At 32.3% G+C, this 20,950-nt stretch overlaps 6 protein-coding genes and 1 non-coding gene across 13 annotated transcripts; 3 read left to right on the top strand and 4 right to left on the bottom strand.

The window, feature by feature from the left end:
• Positions 1-242: 242 nt before the first annotated feature.
• LOC115707837 (NDR1/HIN1-like protein 13) lies at positions 243-2,346 on the bottom strand. Its single transcript, XM_030635920.2, has 4 exons — positions 2,065-2,346; positions 1,449-1,961; positions 854-1,039; positions 243-759 (listed from the first exon to the last, which is right to left on the bottom strand). Exons 2-4 carry the CDS (start codon positions 1,926-1,928, stop codon positions 481-483), a joined length of 945 nt encoding a protein of 314 aa, XP_030491780.1. The 5' UTR covers positions 1,929-1,961; positions 2,065-2,346; the 3' UTR covers positions 243-480.
• Positions 2,347-4,913: 2,567 nt separating this feature from the next.
• TRNAM-CAU (transfer RNA methionine (anticodon CAU)) lies at positions 4,914-4,985 on the bottom strand. The gene has a single exon. It is a non-coding gene; the product is annotated as a tRNA-Met (tRNA).
• A 69-nt stretch (positions 4,986-5,054) lies between these two features.
• Positions 5,055-8,029, top strand: LOC115707833 (la protein 1). The gene is made up of 10 exons (XM_030635915.2): positions 5,055-5,208; positions 5,296-5,374; positions 5,504-5,656; positions 5,771-5,913; positions 6,034-6,182; positions 6,459-6,557; positions 6,656-6,863; positions 7,225-7,369; positions 7,522-7,576; positions 7,741-8,029. Exons 1-10 carry the CDS (start codon positions 5,158-5,160, stop codon positions 7,772-7,774), a joined length of 1,116 nt encoding a protein of 371 aa, XP_030491775.2. The 5' UTR covers positions 5,055-5,157; the 3' UTR covers positions 7,775-8,029.
• A 930-nt stretch (positions 8,030-8,959) lies between these two features.
• On the top strand, positions 8,960-10,365 carry LOC115707844 (uncharacterized). Its single transcript, XM_030635927.2, has 2 exons — positions 8,960-9,554; positions 9,649-10,365. The coding sequence occupies exons 1-2, from the start codon at positions 9,417-9,419 to the stop codon at positions 9,796-9,798; spliced, it is 288 nt and encodes a 95-aa protein (XP_030491787.1). The 5' UTR covers positions 8,960-9,416; the 3' UTR covers positions 9,799-10,365.
• An 84-nt stretch (positions 10,366-10,449) lies between these two features.
• LOC115707836 (hydroxyphenylpyruvate reductase) lies at positions 10,450-12,017 on the bottom strand. The gene is made up of 2 exons (XM_030635919.2): positions 11,487-12,017; positions 10,450-11,096 (listed from the first exon to the last, which is right to left on the bottom strand). Exons 1-2 carry the CDS (start codon positions 11,913-11,915, stop codon positions 10,578-10,580), a joined length of 948 nt encoding a protein of 315 aa, XP_030491779.2. The 5' UTR covers positions 11,916-12,017; the 3' UTR covers positions 10,450-10,577.
• On the top strand, positions 11,563-16,530 carry LOC115707830 (pentatricopeptide repeat-containing protein At1g71490). Of its 7 annotated transcripts, none has more exons than XR_009688463.1 (6): positions 11,563-11,870; positions 12,545-12,651; positions 12,762-12,885; positions 13,030-13,109; positions 13,625-15,892; positions 16,059-16,530. XR_009688463.1 is itself a non-coding variant. In XM_061117417.1 (5 exons), exon 5 carries the CDS (start codon positions 13,628-13,630, stop codon positions 15,776-15,778), a length of 2,151 nt encoding a protein of 716 aa, XP_060973400.1. In that variant the 5' UTR covers positions 11,736-11,870; positions 12,557-12,651; positions 12,762-12,885; positions 13,030-13,109; positions 13,625-13,627; the 3' UTR covers positions 15,779-15,998. The 7 variants fall into 7 exon arrangements, 1 of the variants encoding a protein (XP_060973400.1); XR_009688467.1 differs by having other exon boundaries at positions 11,736-11,870; positions 12,557-12,635; XR_009688469.1 differs by having other exon boundaries at positions 11,736-11,870; positions 12,557-12,639; positions 13,041-13,109.
• Positions 16,531-16,840: 310 nt separating this feature from the next.
• Positions 16,841-19,444, bottom strand: LOC115707835 (glyoxylate/hydroxypyruvate/pyruvate reductase 2KGR). Its single transcript, XM_030635918.2, has 2 exons — positions 18,844-19,444; positions 16,841-17,486 (listed from the first exon to the last, which is right to left on the bottom strand). The coding sequence occupies exons 1-2, from the start codon at positions 19,270-19,272 to the stop codon at positions 16,965-16,967; spliced, it is 951 nt and encodes a 316-aa protein (XP_030491778.2). The 5' UTR covers positions 19,273-19,444; the 3' UTR covers positions 16,841-16,964.
• Between the last annotated feature and the right edge of the window lie 1,506 nt (positions 19,445-20,950).

The raw sequence follows: 20,950 nt of genomic DNA, 5'->3' as shown, positions 1-20,950 counted from the left end.
AAATTTAGAATAAAATTTTATTTTTATATGTTCGATGGTTTCTAATAAAAGAAAGTATTGTTACGGTGGGGTTACTTATTTATTTATTTATTTATTTATTTTAAATAAATATATAATTTAGGGACATAACTTTGCAATAAATTAAGCTAACAAAATGAGTTATTTTTTGTGGTTTCCTCCATTAATAATAATAATAATGCTAGTCATCTTTGTACCAAACGTAGGAATTAGGAAATCTAAAGTGAAACTCAAATGAATCTCAACATCAACAAAAAAAAAAACATAAGAATCTGTTACAAGGGCCCCTGAGTGAGTCTGACATCTTTTCAGTTCACTCCACAAGTGTAAATTGTGTAATGTAATCAAAACCAGACATGTTATTAATTATTACATCATATCTACAACAACAACAACAACAACAACATTAATTTAATACATATCCCTCTTTATTATTCTTCAAAAAAACAACATCCATTACTCTCAATCGTAGGTACAAGACCTCTTCTTGAATTTGATGGGTTTGGTCTTAGTGGAATCGATTACAACAGGGCAAGAAATGAGCCTTTTGTGCTTTGTTCTAACTAGCTTCCCCACTACATTCCCTCGTGATCTGATCTCAAACTTTATTATCAAAGGAACCACTGCACCATTTTGTGAAACAATTAAAGTTGAGCCAGCTCCATAAAGAGGAACCTTACTTCCTCTTAAGTTCACTTCCACACTTCTTCTGCTCTTCCTTGGTTGATAATACTTTTTCAACTTTAATAAAAAACAAATAACTTGTTAGAAAATGATTCCCCTCATAATACTAATAATAACAATAATTGGCTTATATTTGTAATGAAATTTTTACCTGACCGGTTGCTATAGTGATCTCATTATAAATTAGATTGATTGGAGTTGAGCTAACGTGGATACCAAATATGGTAGCTGGGTTATATACACTTAGTCTTAATGATCCATTTACTGTTAGCATCTTTGTTGGGACACCAGAAAAGTCTGAACCAGACCCAATATACAAGTTATTCACTGCCAAGCTCTGCATACACACATACACATACATATATATTAGAAATAATTAGGTACATATACTTTAAATTAACAATTATTATAGAATACCTTTAGCAATTTGACACCACTAGTGACAATGTTTAATATTGTTCTCCAATTATTGCTATATTTATTTCTTTTTTACTTAACCAGGAAGGGACTAACATTAGCAATGCTCTATATATTAATACTATTACTCCATTAATTGTGTACTTATTCAAATACTTTTCTTCTCTACAATATTGTCATTTTCCTTACTTTACCCTCTAATAATATTACAAGTCAACTTTATGTATAATGATATTTAATTTCTCACCAACTAATAAGAAGAAGATAACATTAATTTTAAGAAAAAAATTAAATCTTTAGCAAAATTAGAGAAAAATTTGGTACCATACCTTGACAGTAATCTCTGCTTTGAAAGGCTTACTAGCACCCCAAATGATCAAACAAAAGACAGTGAAGAGAACAAAGAAACTAAAGAGAGCAATTAAGGCTTGAACTCTTCTTGAGTAGTTTTTATCAATATCATCATAAGCTCCTTCTTCCAATATCACATTACACTCAGGCCAACCCTTGTCATTATTTTTATGCTGCTGGTGTTTCCTGCTACCGCCTTTTCGACCCGAAGAGGACCGAAAAATCCCTGAAAATCGGCTGGCGGAGGAATTTCTTGAGTGGCGGCCGAAGGAGGAGTGAGAAGGTGAGTCAGTAGGGGTGTTGTTGTAGATTGGTGTGGCCTGCATTGATGATGACTTGTCTCCATCGTGAGAATCCCTTGAAGGGCTTTGTACGTAGTAAACTGGTCTCTTTGGAGACCTTGATGGTGAAGATGGAGCTAAGCTTGTGATATCGGAATCTGATTTTGCTGAAAGCATCTTTTTTGTATATGCTTCTAATTTCTTCTTCTCCTGTAAAGATAAGAAAAACACAGTTTGGATAAGAAAATGAAACTAAATATATACACCCTTTTGATTAATTTTCAAGAAAGTTTGAGACTTTTTTTGCTCTTACCAAGGATTGAATGAAAAAGATAATATGGGTTTTTGGGGTTCTCTCTGTTTTGATTGTAGAGAGACAGAGAGATTGGTAATTGGTATAGAGAGACAGCGAGAAACCCTTCTCTGTTTTATTCTCACCAATAGACAAGAGAGAAGAGGCTGTTAAAAGAAGCCACACGTAAGAAAAAAAAACCAATTATAAAGAAAAGCTAAAGAGATAATTAATATATAAATATAAATAAAAAATAGAAAAATAGAAAAATTCTACTATCTACGTGTCCTAAAATGGATTCACTCATACACTCGTTTCTATTTTTTTAGTCCATTTTTTATAGTCGTGTGTACTTAGTAGTTATTTAAGATTTCAAATAAAATTTTATGACTTTTAGAAAAATTAAACACATTAAAAGTAAGGTTCAAATAGTCAATTGCATGCATGCTTTATTTTATATACGTGTGAAATAAACTATTTGAATATTATTTTCTATATTGTTAATTATTTTAATTTTTTAAAATTTTATAGAATTCTTAAATAATTATAACATACACGACTATAAAAAAAAATTAGACTAATTTTTTTTTTGAATACTGAAACAGATAAAGATTGCATTAGTACATCATTTTTATGAGTGTGCATTGTAGAAGCACCGAGCAAGTCTACTATACACCCCATAAATATGTGTTTTGGTAGACTATTTATCTATTTCAGTATTTGAGAGAGTTTTTTAATCTTTTTTTTTCATGATCGTATTTGTTATAGTTATTTAGAACAACTTGTAAATTTTAAAAAAATTTTAAGTAGTTTACAATTCTGAAAATAAAATTTACACATTTTGTTGCACGCACAACTATTTTTTTTTTTAGTTTAAGCACAATAAATAACTATTTAAACCTATTATAAATTATTCGAAATTTTTAAAAAATATACAAATAATCCTAAATAGCTACAACGTACACAATCATAAAAAAAAACTAAAAAACTTTTCTGAAAAACAAAATAAATAAAGAATTTACCAAAATAATATTTTAAAGAGTCTACTATACATTTCTAAATACATATAATAGAGAAATGTTAAAATGTACCTTTCTATGTGTCAATATCGCTATTGGTTTAACTAAATATCGGGTCCTATATAATTTAATATAATAAATTTTAATAAGTATCGATAATCAATCACAATGCGACATGTCAAAAAATACTAAGTAGTACCAATGCCTAATATCAATGCTCTATATAATAATATAAATTATATAATAATAGCAATATAAGTAATAGTTTGAGGTACTTCTAACTAGTAGAAGCCTAGTGCGGAAAGCTTAAAAAAAAAAAAAAAATGTAGTGCGAAAAGCTTTAAGTCATCAGCAATGCATAAGTGTCGGCAGAATAAATTTGCACATTTTTAAAATTACAATAATTTTTCTTTAATAATAATATAATAAGCTTCCTAATTATCCAATTATTATTTTTAATTGATGAGAGTTTTTTGACTAAGTACCTAATAATAATATTCGGAGTTTAGTGTTTTGTTTCTTTTTAGAATGGTCCACCCACTGTTATTTGATTGTGATTTTTATTTTCTTTTGATGCTAAATGACAAATACAGTTCATTCTTTATTCAAATTTGCTTTAATAAGTTTCTTCTTTTTTATTTTAATTTAATTTTTTAAGGTGGGATAGGTTAAGCATATTTTAATACAACTTTCTTTAAAGATGTGGATGTAAAGAAAATAAAATTAATTATTTATGAAAAAGGAAAATAAAATCTATTTTTACTTAAAATGAAAGGACAAAGATCACTTCACACATTGTGTTAGAATATTTTGCATTGATCTAAAAGCAAAAGCAAAGTAAATTTTCTTAGTGTAACTACAAATTATTTAATGTTAAATACAGTTTATATAGTGAATAATTATCAAATTGAGCTAAAAGGATGTTGTTTTTTTCATCATCATCATCATCTTCTCCTAAATATACATATGTCCCCATTGCTAATTTCAATAAGGTAAAATAACTAAAAATATGCTTAACACTGTTTTTATTTTAAAATTTATTTTAAAAAATAGAAAATAAAAATAGATTTGGTAAGTTTTATTTTTGTTTTAAAATTAAAAAAAAAAAAAATGAGAAAGAAAGTGATGAAAGAAAAAATATAATGAATATTAATAAAAGAAAACACGAAGTAGACTATAACTAAAATACTTTTACACAATATATTTTTTTTTCACTTTCCTAATTAAAAAAATTAAAAATAAATTGTTTAAATAATGGTTACAAAATTCATCCATAACTTTAAAAAGTCAATTTCAATAAAAGAAAAATAAAACTCATATAATTTTGTTTTTGTCCTATAAATTGTCCTTTTTCAAGAATGTGTTTAAATTTAAAATCACATGTTAGCTACGTGCCTGTTTCTATTTGTTCATCTGAAAATGTCTGTTTGTTTTATTTGTTCATCTATAAAATTTTTTAGATTGTTTTTTTTTCGATTATTTTTATTAAATATGAATTTCATTTTTGAAAAAAAAAAAGTAAAATATTATGAATTTGGTTTGTTACAGTTCGTAACAATAATTCATCATCGTGAAATTAATTGATTAAATTTTTAAAATTGAAATCCGTTTAATAATGTTCTCAAAAAAAAATAAAAGAATCCGTTCAATAAAAAATCTGATATTAAAAAATGACACGTGATGTGACGCTCCACTCACGAGTTGTTCTACCGACTAACGGAGAATTTAACTTAAAATCTAACGGCGTTTTCTGTGGCTGTAAGTGAAACGACATGTCGTTTTATGTTCATATTTGTTACGGTAAGTCCAAAACGACATGAAAAAAAAAGCGTTGGGAAGCCTTTCTCTATTTATCAGAGCCAGGTTTCGATCCTGGGACCTGTGGGTTATGGGCCCACCACGCTTCCGCTGCGCCACTCTGATTTGGTGATATGTATATTACATTTATATATTAATACTTTAATTTAATTTAATATTCAGTGTCACATAAAACCCTCAGACTTCTAACTGAATAAATAAATAAATAAAACCCTCAGAGCGGCAAAAGAGAGACATTTATTATAGGAAAGAAAAGAAGAGAAGAAGGTCCGCTTCAATGAAAATGGCTTCATGGGACGAAGACACTAAGAACAAAGTTCTTCGTCAGGTACTAAAATTTAATCTCTATTGTAAATATGATTATAATTCTTTATAGTATAATCTACTCCATATATGAAAATACCTTTGTTTTCAGGTTGAGTTTTACTTTAGCGATAGCAATCTTCCTAGAGACGATTTTCTCAGGAAATCTGTTTCTCAAAGCCCTAATGGCTGTATCCTTATATTTCGATTACTCGATTACCGTCTGTGTATATATTTGCTTATGATAATGTGTGTATATTATGTTTTCGGAAATATTGCTTTGTGGTTGTTTCATGATCTTTGACTATACGAGGGTTAAGTGGTCAGCTTGGCTCTGATATGTACATTCTCTCGTATGAGAAGTTTGCTTGGTTTGAGTCGTAACACTAAGCGCGATGATGTTCCTGATCGAATTGTGAAATCCGTGGCTAAAATTTTGCGAAACTCCAATTGCTTGAAAGTTTCTGATGATGGTGGGATTTTCACAACTTGTACTTTGGCTACTTAGAGATTTTTGGGTCTATAGATGTGTATGTTAGTCTGTTTAGTTTGACTCGTTCTGTTTTTGTTATTTTGGGTTCGTAAAGGGCAAGAGGTTGGTCGAGCTAGAGAGCTTAATAAACCTGAAGAGGTTATAAAGCAAGTAGATACAAGAACCATTGCAGCCTCACCTTTGGGGTATGATGTCAAGATTGAAGATTTAGAAGTTTTCTTTTCTAATTATGGCAAGGTGGTACCTTTTTTTTCTTGGTAAAATGTAGTTGTATATGTGTGATTATTGATTATTCCTATCAGGTTTCTGTTTCTTTTTTCTTATTTGTGGGATATTTGGTTTCTCTTTCATATATAGGTTAATAGTGTGAGGCTACCTAGTCATGTAGCTGACAAAAAATGCTTTTGTGGCACTGCATTAATTGAATTCTCAATAGCTGGAGATGCTGATAATGTTCTGAAGCAAACTTTGATTTATGCTGGTACCGAGTTAAAGTTAAAGCCAAAGTAAGTCAAAATAAAATAAAAACTTATAATAATTTTAAATCTATCTTTAACGTGGATAGTCGATTTCTCAGTAATATTTGTGCTTACTGCTGATGATAGTCCTTCTACTCAACATGTAATTCAGTTAAATTGCTCTTTCACAAATATTTCTTCAGTTGGATACAGTCAATCTGTTGATGCAGGCATTATTAACCATCTTTAGTTTTTCAAAAGTGTACTTTTTCTATTGTCTTCTTACTAACTCTTTTAGTTATTCTTACATGGCTTTTGATTCAGAAAAGAGTTTGATTCTGAGAGAGAATCATTAATCAGTGATGCTCTAAAGTCTAATTCATTGAGTGCTGGCGACGTGAAGGATGGTGGAACGAAACTAAAGTTAGTTTGTCTTTGGCTTCAATAGTGTTTTTTTATTTTTTGGACCCAATATCACCATGTGCTTGCAGCCTGACTCATTTCTAATATAATGAATTCAGGTACCAGAAAGGTTTAGTTCTTGCATTAAAATTGGAGAGAAAGTTAGATGGAGGGAGTAATGGACAAAAAACATGTGAAAGTACAGATCAAAGTGAACAAAAAAGCTCTGTTGATGAAAAAACAAGACAAGCTGCTGCCCAAAAAGAAAATGATTCTCTCCTGTGTGCGGAAGTTAAGAGCACCTTTCAAAGATTTGGCACTGTTAAGGTTGTATCCACAACTTAATTAAACTCCTTTATTTCTCTATGAAAATATTTATGTGTTAGGAAAACAATATACATTCTGTTTTTAGCTAGCTTGCGTCTTTCTAAACCTTATATCACTTCACTTGCATGTCTATTATCTGAATTGGATTAAGATCCAAGCTTTGTTACGGCCACTAAGATTTCCTTGGTGCCATGGCACAATTTGCAACTGTGTTCACTTGATATTATTATGTAGGTGATTGGATAAGTGAACTGTAGTGGATAGCTGCAGTCTTTTGGAAATTTATATATACATATATTTATCCGAGTTATTGCTTATTAATTGGCTCAACTATCCTTCATCTGGAATCTTTTCCTTGCAGTATGTTGACCTTGATTCTGGAGCAGATTCGGGTTACATATGTTTTCAAGAACCAGAATCAGCTATAAGAGCCCGTGCAACTGCAGCATTTGTCGAAGGTGGTGTTATTTCAAAAAACTTTATTATGTTCATAGAAGCAGTTACTGGTAAGCCACAATTTTAATACTTCTCTCATTCTGGCGGGGTTTTAAGTAATTATTTCATTGACTCCTTATTATCATTTTATCTCCAATATTAAAATGCAAACCACATACCCTTATACTAATTACACAAGCCTCCCTTGCTCTGCTCTATACAGGTGAGGCTGAAGAGGAGTACTGGAAATCTTACCATTGTGATAGTGGCGACGATAAGTAAGCGTATCAATAGCTTTATGTCACATGTTTAATTTTCTTCTCTGATGCCATTTGAATTTTGAAGTTATGTAATTGGTGTTTCTTCACTTGTTCGAGGAATAATATTTGGTTTCATGCTCTACCTACCTATGCATATATTAGTTGTTATTTTTCACTTACAGATCCGGGAAAGGCAGAAAGGGCAATAATGCATGATCCAGAGGACATGAGTCTGCAGACTAGAGCTAATTTGATAGTCAGTGAAGATTTTGAATATTAATAAATATTGATATATATTTGGCAGTGTAAGGAAATTTTCAAGGGAGGTGAGACTTGCTGGCCAATTTTTTGTTGAGATAGAATGTCTTCTTTTCTTTTTTCTATCTTTCTTTCTGAACTGTAAGTGAATGTCCATAGCTCTAGCAGCAACAATTTCTTTTTGATGAGATAATAGAGCGTCTTATTTATTTATTTGCTGAACTGTAATTGAATGTCCATAGCTCTAGCAACAACAATTCTCCCTGTACATTTTCCCTACTTTGTCAATATAGGCATTAAAGATTTTCAAGATTGGAATGAGTTTTTCTGCTGTGGTGAAATAATGCCAATTTTTTATGGTATATAACTTTCACTATTATTTAATATTAATTTCTTTCTAATTTCTATACCTACTTTCTTTCATAAACGTGCGAAACCCCCGTTATTGAGGGGGACACAAAGCCAGTATTGATTGTTAAGGGAGACAGGTATAGTTATAATTTCAAGACAACTAAACAATTCTTATCCTAAGTTTGACGAATAAATTTTTTGGACCCTAAATATTTTATTAGTGGTATAATAATCTAAGATTTTTAAGTGCAACAACAGATGGATAAATAGTCTTTTTTATTACTATTATTTTGATGATAAGGCTATTTAAGCTTATTATAATGGTGTTTTGCTGCTACTTGGTTCCAATACTTACAGAGATTTTAACTCCACGGTGTGCATTTTAGTAAGTTTAGTTAGTTTTTATCGCCAATAGAAAAAATGTAAATATTTATTTATTTAATTATTATATGAATTTATGTAATTTTGCCTTATTAGGACATTTGTTTGTCATACCTGTGGTAAATATTTGCTGCAAATATTCCATTTCCATCTAACCAAATTAAATAAGGCCAGCTTTAAGAGGGAGGGAGGCCGAGGTAGGCGGTGCAGCCGTGGCAATGACATGAAAAATGAGTAAAGTCCAATAACAAATAATAAAAAGGTGTTGGCTTGGCTTAATTTTGACCACAATAACTTTATCCTTTACCATCACCAACGACCCATCATTATCCTCAATGAGTCTGACAAAAGTGGAGAGAAGCAGAGAGATCCTCAATCATGAAGAATAGATGTGTCATTATTAATTGGAAACTAGAATCTAGGTTAGAGACGTGGACATACCCCCAAAACTCTGGAGACAAAACACCACCCAAATTGAACCATGTGCCACATTCATATTTGTTAACAACCATTTTATATATTTATATATATATTCACTGTTTTTTACTCCTTCACGTTTGGATTTCGAATACGGTAAAGGGATAAGCTTAGACTGAGCTTGGGCTTAGATTAGGTCCTTTCTCTCTCTTCCTTACAAAAGCTTCCTTCTTTCCTTCTTTTGTTTGTATATTTGTAGAATTAATAACACTTTTCAGTCAAAAAAGCATTAATTAGCTGAGAATCTTTTCAAGTCTTATTTTTTTTCTTATCTTTCTTCTGTCTGGGTTCTTGAGTTTAGAATTCAAGGATATATAGGAATAGGATAATATAATAAACACTTGAAAAAAATCCCTAACTGGGTCTGCAAGGAAGAAAGAGGAAAGTGAAGATGTTGGAAGGAAAAGCCTTGATCGAGGACACTGACATGCCTGTTAAGATGCAGATGCAAGCCATGGCCGCTGCTTCTCAAGCTCTAGATATCTTTGATGTTTTTGACTGCAGATCTATAGCTGCCCACATAAAAAAGGTCTCTCTCTCTCCCACTCTCTCTGTCTATACGCACACACACATATATATATATACATATCTTAAGCTGAGCTGTTAGGTTTGATTTATGACAGGAGTTTGATAAGAGATATGGGTCTGGTTGGCAATGTGTGGTGGGTTCAAACTTTGGGTGTTACTTCACTCATAACAAAGGAACTTTCATCTATTTTACCCTGGAGACTCTTAGTTTTCTCATCTTCAGGGGAGCTTCTTCCTCTCAATGAGCTCAAAGGCCAAGTTTTTCTTACACAGCTTTGGATGTTCGAGAGAAAGAGTAGAGGGGCAACAGAAACAGTACCGTACAGTTATTTTTCCTTCTTTAACTGTTTTATCATTGTGGAGACAAAATGGTCCAAATAATTGAGGGTAGTTTTGGTTTTGGCTTCGTCATGTGAAACTGACTGTGTTGTTTGTGGTCTTTATTAAGGACCCCTTATAGTTGCCTTTCTTTGATGATGATGATCAATGCTGTGGTTTTGGTGAGATTTCCTTCGAAATTTTCATACGTGGGACTTCTTCCTCCCTCCTAGGACTACTGCCCATTAACTTCCTAGCTGGTTTTTATGACCCATTAATGTTTTTGGTCTTTATTTCTTTGAATATTTTCGTAATGACTTTCAATAGCTTACTTGCTCTGTTTTTAGTGCCTTTGTTTTTGGGTGGTTCGTCACCTTCCTTTGTTTGTATCTTTCTAGATCCTTATCTAATAATTTGGACTTTTAAGGTATAGTGTAGCTATGTTTGTTTGTATGTATTGAAGCTTAGCTAATGTAGTGTCTATCTTTTATGGATTTACCTTTTCATAAATGATGCTTGGCTGCTAAGAAGCCTAAAAAAGAGGAAACTTTACTAGGAAACTATGTAAAGGTAACATCTTTTTACAAGTTCAATCAACAATGGCTGCTATTTTCAAAATCAGAAAACAAGAAGCAAAGTTCTAAATAATATGTCTGACAACGGTTTCCCTCAAAATGAAAGTACACCAAAAGCTGAGTTAACAAAATCAAACAACTGGTGTTAACAATGGCTGGTTTTGAAAGTATGCTTCTAAATTCTGGACAACAAGGTCTGCCATTGCATCACATGTTTCATGAGTGTCAGTCCCCACATGAGGTAAAACAACAACATTTTCAAGTCCAAACAACTCTTCAGGAACTTCCGGTTCCCTTTCAAACACATCAAGACCAGCCCCACCTAACCGGCCTTCCATTAGAGCAGAAACAAGCTCTGGTTCATCGATATGGCAGCCTCGTCCAATGTTGATCAGAATGCCCTTCGGACCCAATGCATCGATAACTTGACGGTTAATAATGTGGAATGTTTCTTCTGTCAAAGCGCACGCCACAACAAGGACTTCACAATTGGTTGCCAAGTCAAGTATGTTGGAGTAGTATTTGTAGTTTGGATATGGTTTCTCAGTTCTAGACAAGTAACTGATTTTGCAGCCAAATGCTTCTGCTCTTTTAGCAATTGCTGAACCAATTCTTCCCAGCCCAACAATTCCAACTGCTTTGCCACTAAACTGAAAAGAGCCAAGCAAGTAAACAAGGTTAATACTTAAAAGAGTAATAAGAATAGCATACTAACGGTTCTTTTGGTATACAAAGGATTGTATTTTATGTAATATTTATATATAAAATTGTATGTTGTTATTGACATAATATTATATTAAAATATAATATATAACCCAATTCATTATAATACACAACATAACAAAGAGCTCTTAATTTCTAACATAATCCTCATCTTCATCCAATATAATAGTTTTGTAAATTAGTCTAAGCTACTAAAACAAATGTAACATAGAAAAACACTGTTTATAATGACAGGAAACATGCCATTGTTTAATCAAATATATTAGTAAAAATATTCAAGAAAAAGCCAAACTTTGCATAAAAAATCAAGTAATTACCTTTGTAGTCAATGGGAAATCGCCTTTCTTCCATGACCCATTTCTCAAAAACCCATCACAGACACAAAGCCTCCTTAAAACAGCCAAGATTAACCCAATTGCAAGGTCGGCAACGTCGTCAGTCAACACGTCGGGGGTGTTGGTAACCCTAATCCCCTTTTGTTGGCATTTTCTCAAATCAATTTTATCTAAACCGACGCTGTAGGTGGACACAATCTCCAACCCCGGGAAGGAATCGATGAGTTGGGCATCGGCGCCGATTTTGGTGTCTCCGACTACTGCTTTGACTGAATTCAAGTTCTCATTCTCTTTCAGGAAATCCGCCAATGAAGGATAGGACCACAGTTTGAAGAGATTAAAGCGCTTTTGTAGTTGTGTTTCGAGGTAACTAGACATCGGGCATGTCATCAGAACGCCAATGCTCTCCATGTGTTTGTAAAAATGATCTACAGAAAAGAAAGCAAGAAATTTACTTAAGAATTTTTTTTAACAATAGATCCTCTTATGTGGTGTTTATTTTATTTAGTGTTTTGGTAATATTTTTTTAATTAACTTTATATTTTTTTAGGTTAATTAATAATTTTTTTTCTTGATATTAAATCGTGTCTTTAAATTTTTTTTACCGTTAAAAATTTTCCTGAGCTATTAAGATTGTTAAAAATTTAACTGTTTCAGTAATTGTTCCCAACTTTAATATCTACAAACTTTGATACGTACTAAATTATGTCCCTTGAACTTTCATTCATATAAATTTTTTTTACTAAAATTAGAGAAAAGTCTTTAAATTTAACAATCTCAATAGTTCAGAAAAAAATTTTAACAATCAAAAAAGTTCAAAATACATAATTTGCCACAAAGTTGAAGAAAAAAATTACTAATTAATTTTTTTTTTATTAAAGCATTTTTCTTATTAGAAAAGTAAATATTTTTAAAAAAACATTTATTTATGAAATTGTTTATATAAGTGAAATAATATTTACTAATAAAGCAAGTATTATTTGACTGCAGCAATTGTTTTTTCTTCATCTAATTTACAAAACATTCGGAATAATTTACAGTCCAATTTACAGGCACGTTGAAATGTGCTACTCCTAACATGATGCAACAACAAGAAATTATCAAGCTCCAATAGTTGTGGTGGAACATTAGGCGAGTATGGTGACAGGTTCATTCATCTTTTCATTTCTTCCTCGATTCAATTTCCCTCTTTTCTGAACTTAATTATTTGTATATAAAAATCCGCATTTATTTTTCTTTTATTGGGTTGTTAAATAGGGTTCAATTTACCGAGTACATACTCAAAAACGTAGCTTTGTACCAATTCCGTAATGGGATTCCCCTAACCACTGCTGCCGCGGCTAACTTTACTCGGGCCGAGCTCGCCACCGCTTTACGAAAGGTATTTGATTAGTTTTTCTTTTCAATTTTGTGAATTTTGTTTTCATTTGGGGATTATGCTCCACTTAAATTCCTAGTTTTTTTTTTTTTTTTTTTTTTTTTTTTTTTTTTTGCTTTCTTCGGTTTTGTCACTAAACTCAATCAGCGGTACCCTAGAACTATCGTCAACCTTAGATCGGAGATTGGAGAGGAGGAATTCCGTTTCACTTGTTTCGCTCACAACAGGTAATTTACTTAGGGTTTTGAGGCTGTTATATTGAATACAAAAAAGCGATGGAAACTATGTTTGGTTGTTTGAGTTTTGTCAAGTGCTTCAATCTGTTTTTGTGACATTCTGTAGGGATTTGATTTAGCTACTATTCAATTCTTTAATGATAGTTAGGTTTGTCTTCATAATGTTTAGTGCTAAGATTTAGAAATTGTTACCATTTGAAACGTTACAGTATGAATATCTGTTAGTAATGAATCATACGAAATTTGTTGGATGTGTAGATTTGAAACGTAAGAAACTTTCACGGTTTTCTGATTTTTTGGTTCAATAAAAAAAATTCTGTTTCTTTCATGTGAATCGATCCCATTTCTATTGTATTTGTTCTACATATATTTTATTTCAGTACTGTGTTTAAGTTTTTAGTTTTCGGATAATTTCATATCTTGGTGTAAATGAAGTGTTTGGTGGCATTAAGAAATTTCTCTCCAAATAAAATCTAATTTATGGTGTTTCGATTTGGCATATACAGTATATGCAATCTTCTTCATTTCGTTTCAACCTTCGGAGCCTCTCTGTATCTCACATTCAAAAATTTATTCCTAGAAAGTGGAAAGGGACGATTTCAAATAGTGATGTTTCTATGATAGATTCTCTTCTTATTGCCATTAAGAACTTCACAAGCGAGGGCCATTTATCAAAAGCATTTAAAGCTTTCTCTACTGTCCAAAATCATGTCTCTTCTTCTACTAGTTGTTCCAACAACATTTTATTATTACGACCCATTTCGTCTCTTATTACATCCTGCACCAATCTTAAATCACTTTCTGAAGGTAAACAACTTCATGCTCACATTATTGTGTTGGGATTTGAACAATATCCTAGCTTGGTTCCAAAGCTGGTCTCTTTTTACACAAGCTTTAACCTTCTTGTTGATGCTCATGTTTTTACTGAGAATTCTAAGATATTGCATCCTTTGCCTTGGAATCTGCTCATATTTTCATACGTTAAAAATGGGCTATTTGGTGAGGCTCTATCTGCCTTCAAACAAATGGTAAATAGAGGGATTAGACCAGATAATTTCACTTACCCGGCTGTGCTAAAGGCTTGTGGCGAAAAGATGGACGTAGCTTTTGGAAGAGAGGCACACATGTCCATTGAGCATTGCTCTTTGGAGTGGAGCTTGTTTGTGCACAACGCATTGGTCGCCATGTATGGGAAGTTTGGGCTTATAGACATTGCTCGCCACTTGTTCGATAAAATGCCCGAGAGGGATGCAGTATCTTGGAATTCAATGATCTCGATTTATGCCTCTAGGGGAATGTGGAATGAAGCATTTGAATTGTTTGAAAGCATGTGGATGGAGAGTAATGAAGTAAATGTCATCACTTGGAACACCATTGCTGGAGGGTGTGTGCGTACAGGAAATTTCGTGGGAGCTCTTAAGTTGCTTTCTCAAATCAGATTTAGTGGTAATCTTTCGGACTCAGTGGGGATGATTATTGGCTTGAATGCTTGTTCCCACTTGGGTGCCATTAAGTTGGGGAAGGAAATCCATGGTTTTGCAGTTCGCAGTGGTATTTATGGGTTTGAAAATTTAAAAAATGCACTAATTACTATGTATTCCAGGTGTGAGGACCTTAGGCATGCATATACTATGTTTCAATTGATAGAAGATAAAAATATAATTACTTGGAATTCTATGATTTCTGGTTTTGCTCATATGGATAGAGTTGAGGAAGCCTCATTCTTATTTAGAGAAATGATGCTGTCGGGATTTGAACCAAATTATGTCACAATTGCCAGCATCCTACCTCTCTGTGCCCGAGTAGCAAATCTCCAACATGGAAAGGAGTTCCATTGTTACATTATAAAGCGGAAAGAATTTGGGAATTATTTGTTGTTGTGGAATGCAATTGTGGACATGTATGCAAGGTCGGGCAAGATTTTCAAGGCTAAAAAAGTATTTGATTCTTTGACCAAGAGAGACAAAGTAACCTTTACTACTATGATGTCCGGTTATGGGATGCAGGGAGAGGGCCAAGCTGCTTTGAAGATATTTGATGAGATGACCAGACGTGGGATCAAACCAGATTATGTAACCATGGTTGCTATTTTATCAGCATGTAGCCATGCGGGTCTTGTGATGCAAGGTAAAATGCTATTTGAGAAGATGTCGAGTGTTTTTGATATATGTCCCCGTTTGGAGCACTATGCTTGCATGGTTGATCTTTATGGGAGGGCTGGTCTAATAAAGCAAGCAAAGGAGACTATCACAAGGATGCCACACAACTACAAGCCAACTGCTGCCATGTGGGCCACTCTGATTGGAGCTTGTCGAATCCATGGGAGTGTAGAAATAGGGGAATGGGCAGCCGAGAACCTACTGAAAATGAGGACTGAGAATTCAGGCTACTATGTGTTAATTGCAAATATGTATGCTGCTGCCGGGAATTGGAAAAAGCTAGCAGAGGTGAGGGTGTTCATGAGAGATTTGGGTGTGAGGAAATCCCCTGGCTGTGCTTGGGTTGATGTGGGCAATGGATTCTCTCCCTTTCTGGTTGGGGACACGTCAAAACCTGACATTTACCTTGTATCAGATGGATTGACCGAGTTAATGAAAGATGGTGGTTATACTGCAGCCGAGGATTTCAGTGCAGCCGAAGATTTTTGTTGTGAGGCGTAGATGAGACAATAGGAATGAGTGCAGACTTAAACAAGCATTCATGTTTGGATAGCCCTTCAACATGTATCAGCTGTTGAAGACTTCCTTGGGGATTTGAGGGGATCAGTTAAAACAGTAAGTGGTTTTCTAAATTAGACCAAAACAAATGAGTTGCTTTTTCTCTCTGTAAAGATCAATATTAAATATTTCAGAGGAAGGTGGTGATTGGTTGCCAGGCTTAGTTGGTGGCATTTATCTGATTTTACATTGATTTTATGTGTTTCTTCTACAATATTTTCAGGTGAAAGCGCCAGTAACGGTGGGCTAGCTCACTTAAATTGGTGCTGCAAGGAAGATCCCAGACAGGGAGTAACTGTCATGATGTTCCATGCTAGTGCTGGTGATGCATTCTTTGACTTTTTGATTGTTTTTCCAAACGTTTTTACACAAGAAAGGCTAAATTATTTGAGCTGAAGGCTATACGAGAAGTACATACCATCATTTATTTAGATTCATATACACAGGTGGATATGATATTTGTTGTAAGATATAAAAGTGTAAGGCAATCCGATCAATATAGTGGTACAAAATTAATTAAAGAAAAAGTGAAATCAAAATTTTTGTTACATATAAGAGTGGGGGAAATCCGATCAATATAGTGATACAAAAGCTTCCTACTTTCCTTTCCTTTGTTTTGTTTGTATATTTATTATAGGATTAATAAAACTTTTTGAGTCAAAGAAGCATTAATAATTAGCTGAGAATCTTTTCAAGTATTGTTCTTTATTTTTCTTTCTTATCTTTCTTTTTGTGTGGGTTCTTGAGTTTAGAATTCAAGGATAATCTATAATAAACACTAGAAAAAAAAAAAAATACTCATTTGAGTTTAGAATTTAAATATGTAAAATTTTTGAAAAATTTAAAATAATTCATTTGACAATAGAATTCTTAATATGTTAACTTGTGATGCAAAAATATTAAAATTAAATATTCTAATATGTATTTTCAAGTACAGAAGTCAAAAAAGATATTGTAAGAAGATAAAATCAAATGAGAAGTGCTAATTACACTATCTCATTACAATTTTTTACTTCTGAAAACGGAATATTTAATTTTAATATTTTGAATATCAAATCATACAATCATTAATGAGCATTGTTAAAAGATTATACAACTAGTAGCTATAAATAATCAATCATGTGCTAATCTAAACAACTGGAGTTAAGAGTGGTTTGTTATAAAAAAAGTGAGCATCTAAGTTGGCGATGACCAATTCAGTCATGCTGATGCGAGTCTCAAAGGTGCTACTTCCAACATGATGCAACAACAACACATTATCAAGCTCCAAAAGTTGTGGTGGAACATTAGGCTCATTTTGGTACACATCAAGCCCTGCTCCACCTAATCGGCCCTCAACCAGAGCACAAACCAGCTCGCCCTCGTCGACGTGAGCGCCTCTCCCGATGTTGATGACAACACCATTGGGCCCTAGAGCATCGATCACTCGGCGGTTCACAATGTTGTGATTGTCCGGCGTTAGTGAACATGCCACCACCAGGATTTGGCAGTTGGCAGCCAACTCCACCACATTTGGGTAATACTTGTATTTCACTCCTGCCTTTTCTGATCTTGAGTGGTATATTATGGGACAATTGAATCCTTCCACCCTTTTGGCTATGGCTTCTCCAATCCTCCCCAACCCAATGATTCCTACTGTTTTTCCACTGAGCTGAAAAAAATATTCAAATTTGGATTCAAAAGGGGTGGAGAAGTTGTAATATAGTGAATTATGATTGAATTGTATTGAATTTTGTCTAATTATTGTCTATTTGATTTGAATTATTTTCATATATGATGATGGGTTATAATAAACACAAAAATAGAAAGTTTCACAATATTTGACTATATTGTAGGTATTATAAGATTATAGTGGTTACGGGTGTTTATTCCACCACATCTAATATATTTAGGTCCATCCAGATTCAATATAATAATATATTAGATGTTAGATTTTACCATTGGATCCGATCTAACATCCATTAGATGTTGGATTTGAACGGTTTTATCCATTGAATTTATTTCATATATGTTTATTTATTTAATTTGAGTTTATCTAATATTTCAGACCCAATATTTTTTTGGATTTAATATTTTAAGTCTAGTATGTATTGAATTGGATTGGATTCATCCAATATAAGAAAAAAAGAGTAAAATTTTAATGTTAATTTTTATATATACATATAGATTTTACGTATAACACTATAAAATCTCAAAATTCTTTCAAACTAAATAAAAGTACTAATTATTTCGATTGGAGATTGGATGTATTAGATTTTTGGACACTTCATCCGATCCCATCTAATTAGATATTTAAAAATAACATCCAATCTAATCCAATCATAATTAGATATTTAATATTTAGCGATCGATTATAATTAGATCGATAGATTTTCACTGGATTGAATCGATTTATGCATACACATATAATATTTTATTATAATATATATTTAGAGAATTAATATAATATTTTATTTATTATTATATCAATACAAAATACTTTTAAACATCATAAAAAAGATTAGTTATTTAAACATGAGAGTATGAGACAATAAGCATATAGAATAGATCGTACAAATATTTTTACCATTTGTTTTGGACAAATGCTAAAGCTTCCTTCGATGGTACCGGGTGCAATTTAATATTAAATTTTATTTATTTTACTTTAATTAAAATAAGAGTACTAATTATAAATTTCTATTACAATTTTTTAATCAATCTTTATGTCTGAAATCGCGTGCTAAAATATTTTTTTCAATTTTTTTTTCATAGCTATTTTCGTAAGAGTTAAAGTATTATCCTTGTAAATTTTTAAAAAATTCCGAATAGTTTACAGTACCGAAAATAAAGTCCCTCACATTCTAATTTATTCAAAAAACTTCAACGGCACTATAAACTATTCGAAAATTATGTTGTAAGCATAATAAAAAAAATATTCCAATAGATATTTTCGGAGGTAAAAATTAAATAAGAGATTAATAAAGAAATGGTATTGTTGTTTATGATTTAATTAATAAAGAAAGACCAACCTTAGTGGTGAGGTTGTAATCCCCAATACTTTTCCAGCCGCCGCTCCTCACGTACCGATCAGCATCACACAACCGCCTCAAAACACCAAGTATCAATCCCACGCCGATATCCGCTACGTCATCTGTCAAAACGTCCGGTGTATTGCTCACCCGAATCCCTTTCTCCTTACACAACTCCAAATCGATCAAATCCGTTCCGGCGCTGAAACTTGCGATTATTTCTAAATTTGGCAAAGCATTGATGAAATCGGCGTCGGCTCCAAAGCCAGAGGTGCCGATGTAGGCTCGGATGGAAGAGGCGTGGGTGTTGATGAACTGGCTCTTGTTGGGGGCCTCCCATAGGTTGTAGACTTTGAATCGTTTCTTCAGTTCTCTCTGAAGGCCTTCGTAGATCGGGATTGGCATCAGTACGCCTATTGACGATTCCATTGTTCTGATATTGTTTGTCTGACTCACTGAGTCACTCACACTTCTCCACTCGTTCTCTCAGATTTTCTATCATGGGAATTAATCAATTAATTGATATTCCACAGAAAATATGATCCCTAAACGTTGTCGTATAGTGGTACAGTTGAACATACAACGAGCCTGAATGTCATGAGGCATATTAACATATAACTATTTGGAAAATTTTACATAAGTATTTTATTTTGTAAGCATGTGAACTAATTTTTTTTTTTTTTTTTTTTTTTGAGAAATTACCTCATTCACTGTTTTTTTAATTTTATTTTTCAAATTTACGGTTTGGGTTTCTAAAGTGATTGCAACGCTAGTTGCAATAGGGGTTATCATACAATTTTTTGTTGCAATTTAGGTTGCAGCGCTAGTTGCAATAAGGATTTCTATGTAGAATTTTGTAAAAATGCAAAAAAAATGGTTTTGAAGTATAAAAATGAAAAACCCGTTAAACTCTCTCAATTATTATTCTATGTCATCTATTTTTTATAATTTTTTTTTAGTTAAGCGTTTATATATTACACAATACATAATTTGAAACTCGAACTTAGAACCTCCAACACACAGGTCACTTAGCTCAAGTAGTTATCTATCTATTTTTATAGTTAATAGCCAATATAAACTGTTTATGTGTACACTTTTTTATGTGTCAAATTTATATTGGTACACCTAAAAATATAAAAATTATTTCAAAATTTATAATGTTTTTTATTTTTTTAAAATATTTTATTTTTATTTTTATCATTTTGTTTAATTTTAAAAATAATTTTGAAATAATAATATTAGGTGTACCAATATAAAAGTGTCATGTGTACAAGAGTGTACACATGAACAATCCATAATAACAGTTACCCAAATGACACTTTAAATTTGCTACTAGTTTTGCAGTTTTGAGGGTTTTACTGTCAAAATTTTAACTTAGAAGGCTAAATATAAGTGAAACGATAGTTGAGATGAAGAAAACTCGTTTTCTTCCCTAGGAAAATTTGAATTAATATTCATATACTTGGGCAAAATTGATACACTAAACTTAGACTATTTTTTTTTATTAAACCTAAAAATACTCATCTCATAACTCAACCCTCCTCTCTCTCTTCTTCTATTCTCTGTCTCTTTGTTCTCTTCTTCTAACGCACACAAAGACCATAACAACTCACGACTGCCATCACTGCACCTCCAATTGAAGATCACTGATCCACTGACTTACGGTCCCCAAAAAAAGTTTTCAGGACCGACGAGAATAGTGGTGTTTGTAGTAGTGATTGTTTGAAACCATAGATTATAATAGTTGAGTATTTTCGACAATTTAGTATTTCTAATGGTTTTAAGCACTCAACTATGTGATTTATATATTTTAATTATTATTTTTAAGAGGACAAAGTTGGAAGAAGTAAAGTTATTATTATTATTCATAAACAAGGACAAGGAGTGGGGATCAAATTTATTACCGTAGAAGTATAAACCAAACTTGAGGATGGTAATGGTATCCCATAACAATTATTACATTTGATGACGGTTAAATATTTGGAAAAGGAAAATGCAATGATATATTTATATTTACTAAGCTTAAACAACAAAAAGTAGCCTGTAAAATCAATATTTTTTATTTTTCCTCCTTTGAAAGAAAAAAAAGTTGAAAGGAAAAATTAAA

The sequence above is a fragment of the Cannabis sativa genome, chromosome 1 (assembly GCF_029168945.1).
Source record: "Cannabis sativa cultivar Pink pepper isolate KNU-18-1 chromosome 1, ASM2916894v1, whole genome shotgun sequence".
Lineage (NCBI taxonomy): Eukaryota > Viridiplantae > Streptophyta > Magnoliopsida > Rosales > Cannabaceae > Cannabis > Cannabis sativa.
Note: the sequence above shows the minus strand (reverse complement) of the source record. Positions and strands in the feature narration are given on the sequence as shown.

Excerpts from the sequence above, each read along its gene's own strand:
- LOC115707844 (XM_030635927.2), top strand. The coding sequence starts at position 9,417 with ATGTTGGAAGGAAAAGCCTTGATCGAGGACACTGACATGCCTGTTAAG. Across the intron at positions 9,555-9,648 it reads TAGCTGCCCACATAAAAAAG|GAGTTTGATAAGAGATATGG; the intron begins GTCTCTCTCTCT and ends GATTTATGACAG.
- LOC115707835 (XM_030635918.2), bottom strand. The coding sequence starts at position 19,272 with ATGGAATCGTCAATAGGCGTACTGATGCCAATCCCGATCTACGAAGGC. Across the intron at positions 17,487-18,843 it reads ATTACAACCTCACCACTAAG|CTCAGTGGAAAAACAGTAGG; the intron begins GTTGGTCTTTCT and ends TATTTTTTTCAG.
- LOC115707836 (XM_030635919.2), bottom strand. The coding sequence starts at position 11,915 with ATGGAGAGCATTGGCGTTCTGATGACATGCCCGATGTCTAGTTACCTC. Across the intron at positions 11,097-11,486 it reads ATTTCCCATTGACTACAAAG|TTTAGTGGCAAAGCAGTTGG; the intron begins GTAATTACTTGA and ends GGCTCTTTTCAG.
- LOC115707837 (XM_030635920.2), bottom strand. The coding sequence starts at position 1,928 with ATGCTTTCAGCAAAATCAGATTCCGATATCACAAGCTTAGCTCCATCT. Across the intron at positions 1,040-1,448 it reads AAGCAGAGATTACTGTCAAG|AGCTTGGCAGTGAATAACTT; the intron begins GTATGGTACCAA and ends GTGTGTATGCAG. Across the intron at positions 760-853 it reads TCACTATAGCAACCGGTCAG|TTGAAAAAGTATTATCAACC; the intron begins GTAAAAATTTCA and ends TTTTTATTAAAG.
- LOC115707830 (XM_061117417.1), top strand. The coding sequence starts at position 13,628 with ATGCAATCTTCTTCATTTCGTTTCAACCTTCGGAGCCTCTCTGTATCT.
- LOC115707833 (XM_030635915.2), top strand. The coding sequence starts at position 5,158 with ATGAAAATGGCTTCATGGGACGAAGACACTAAGAACAAAGTTCTTCGT. Across the intron at positions 5,657-5,770 it reads CTTGAAAGTTTCTGATGATG|GGCAAGAGGTTGGTCGAGCT; the intron begins GTGGGATTTTCA and ends GGGTTCGTAAAG. Across the intron at positions 6,864-7,224 it reads AAAGATTTGGCACTGTTAAG|TATGTTGACCTTGATTCTGG; the intron begins GTTGTATCCACA and ends TTTTCCTTGCAG.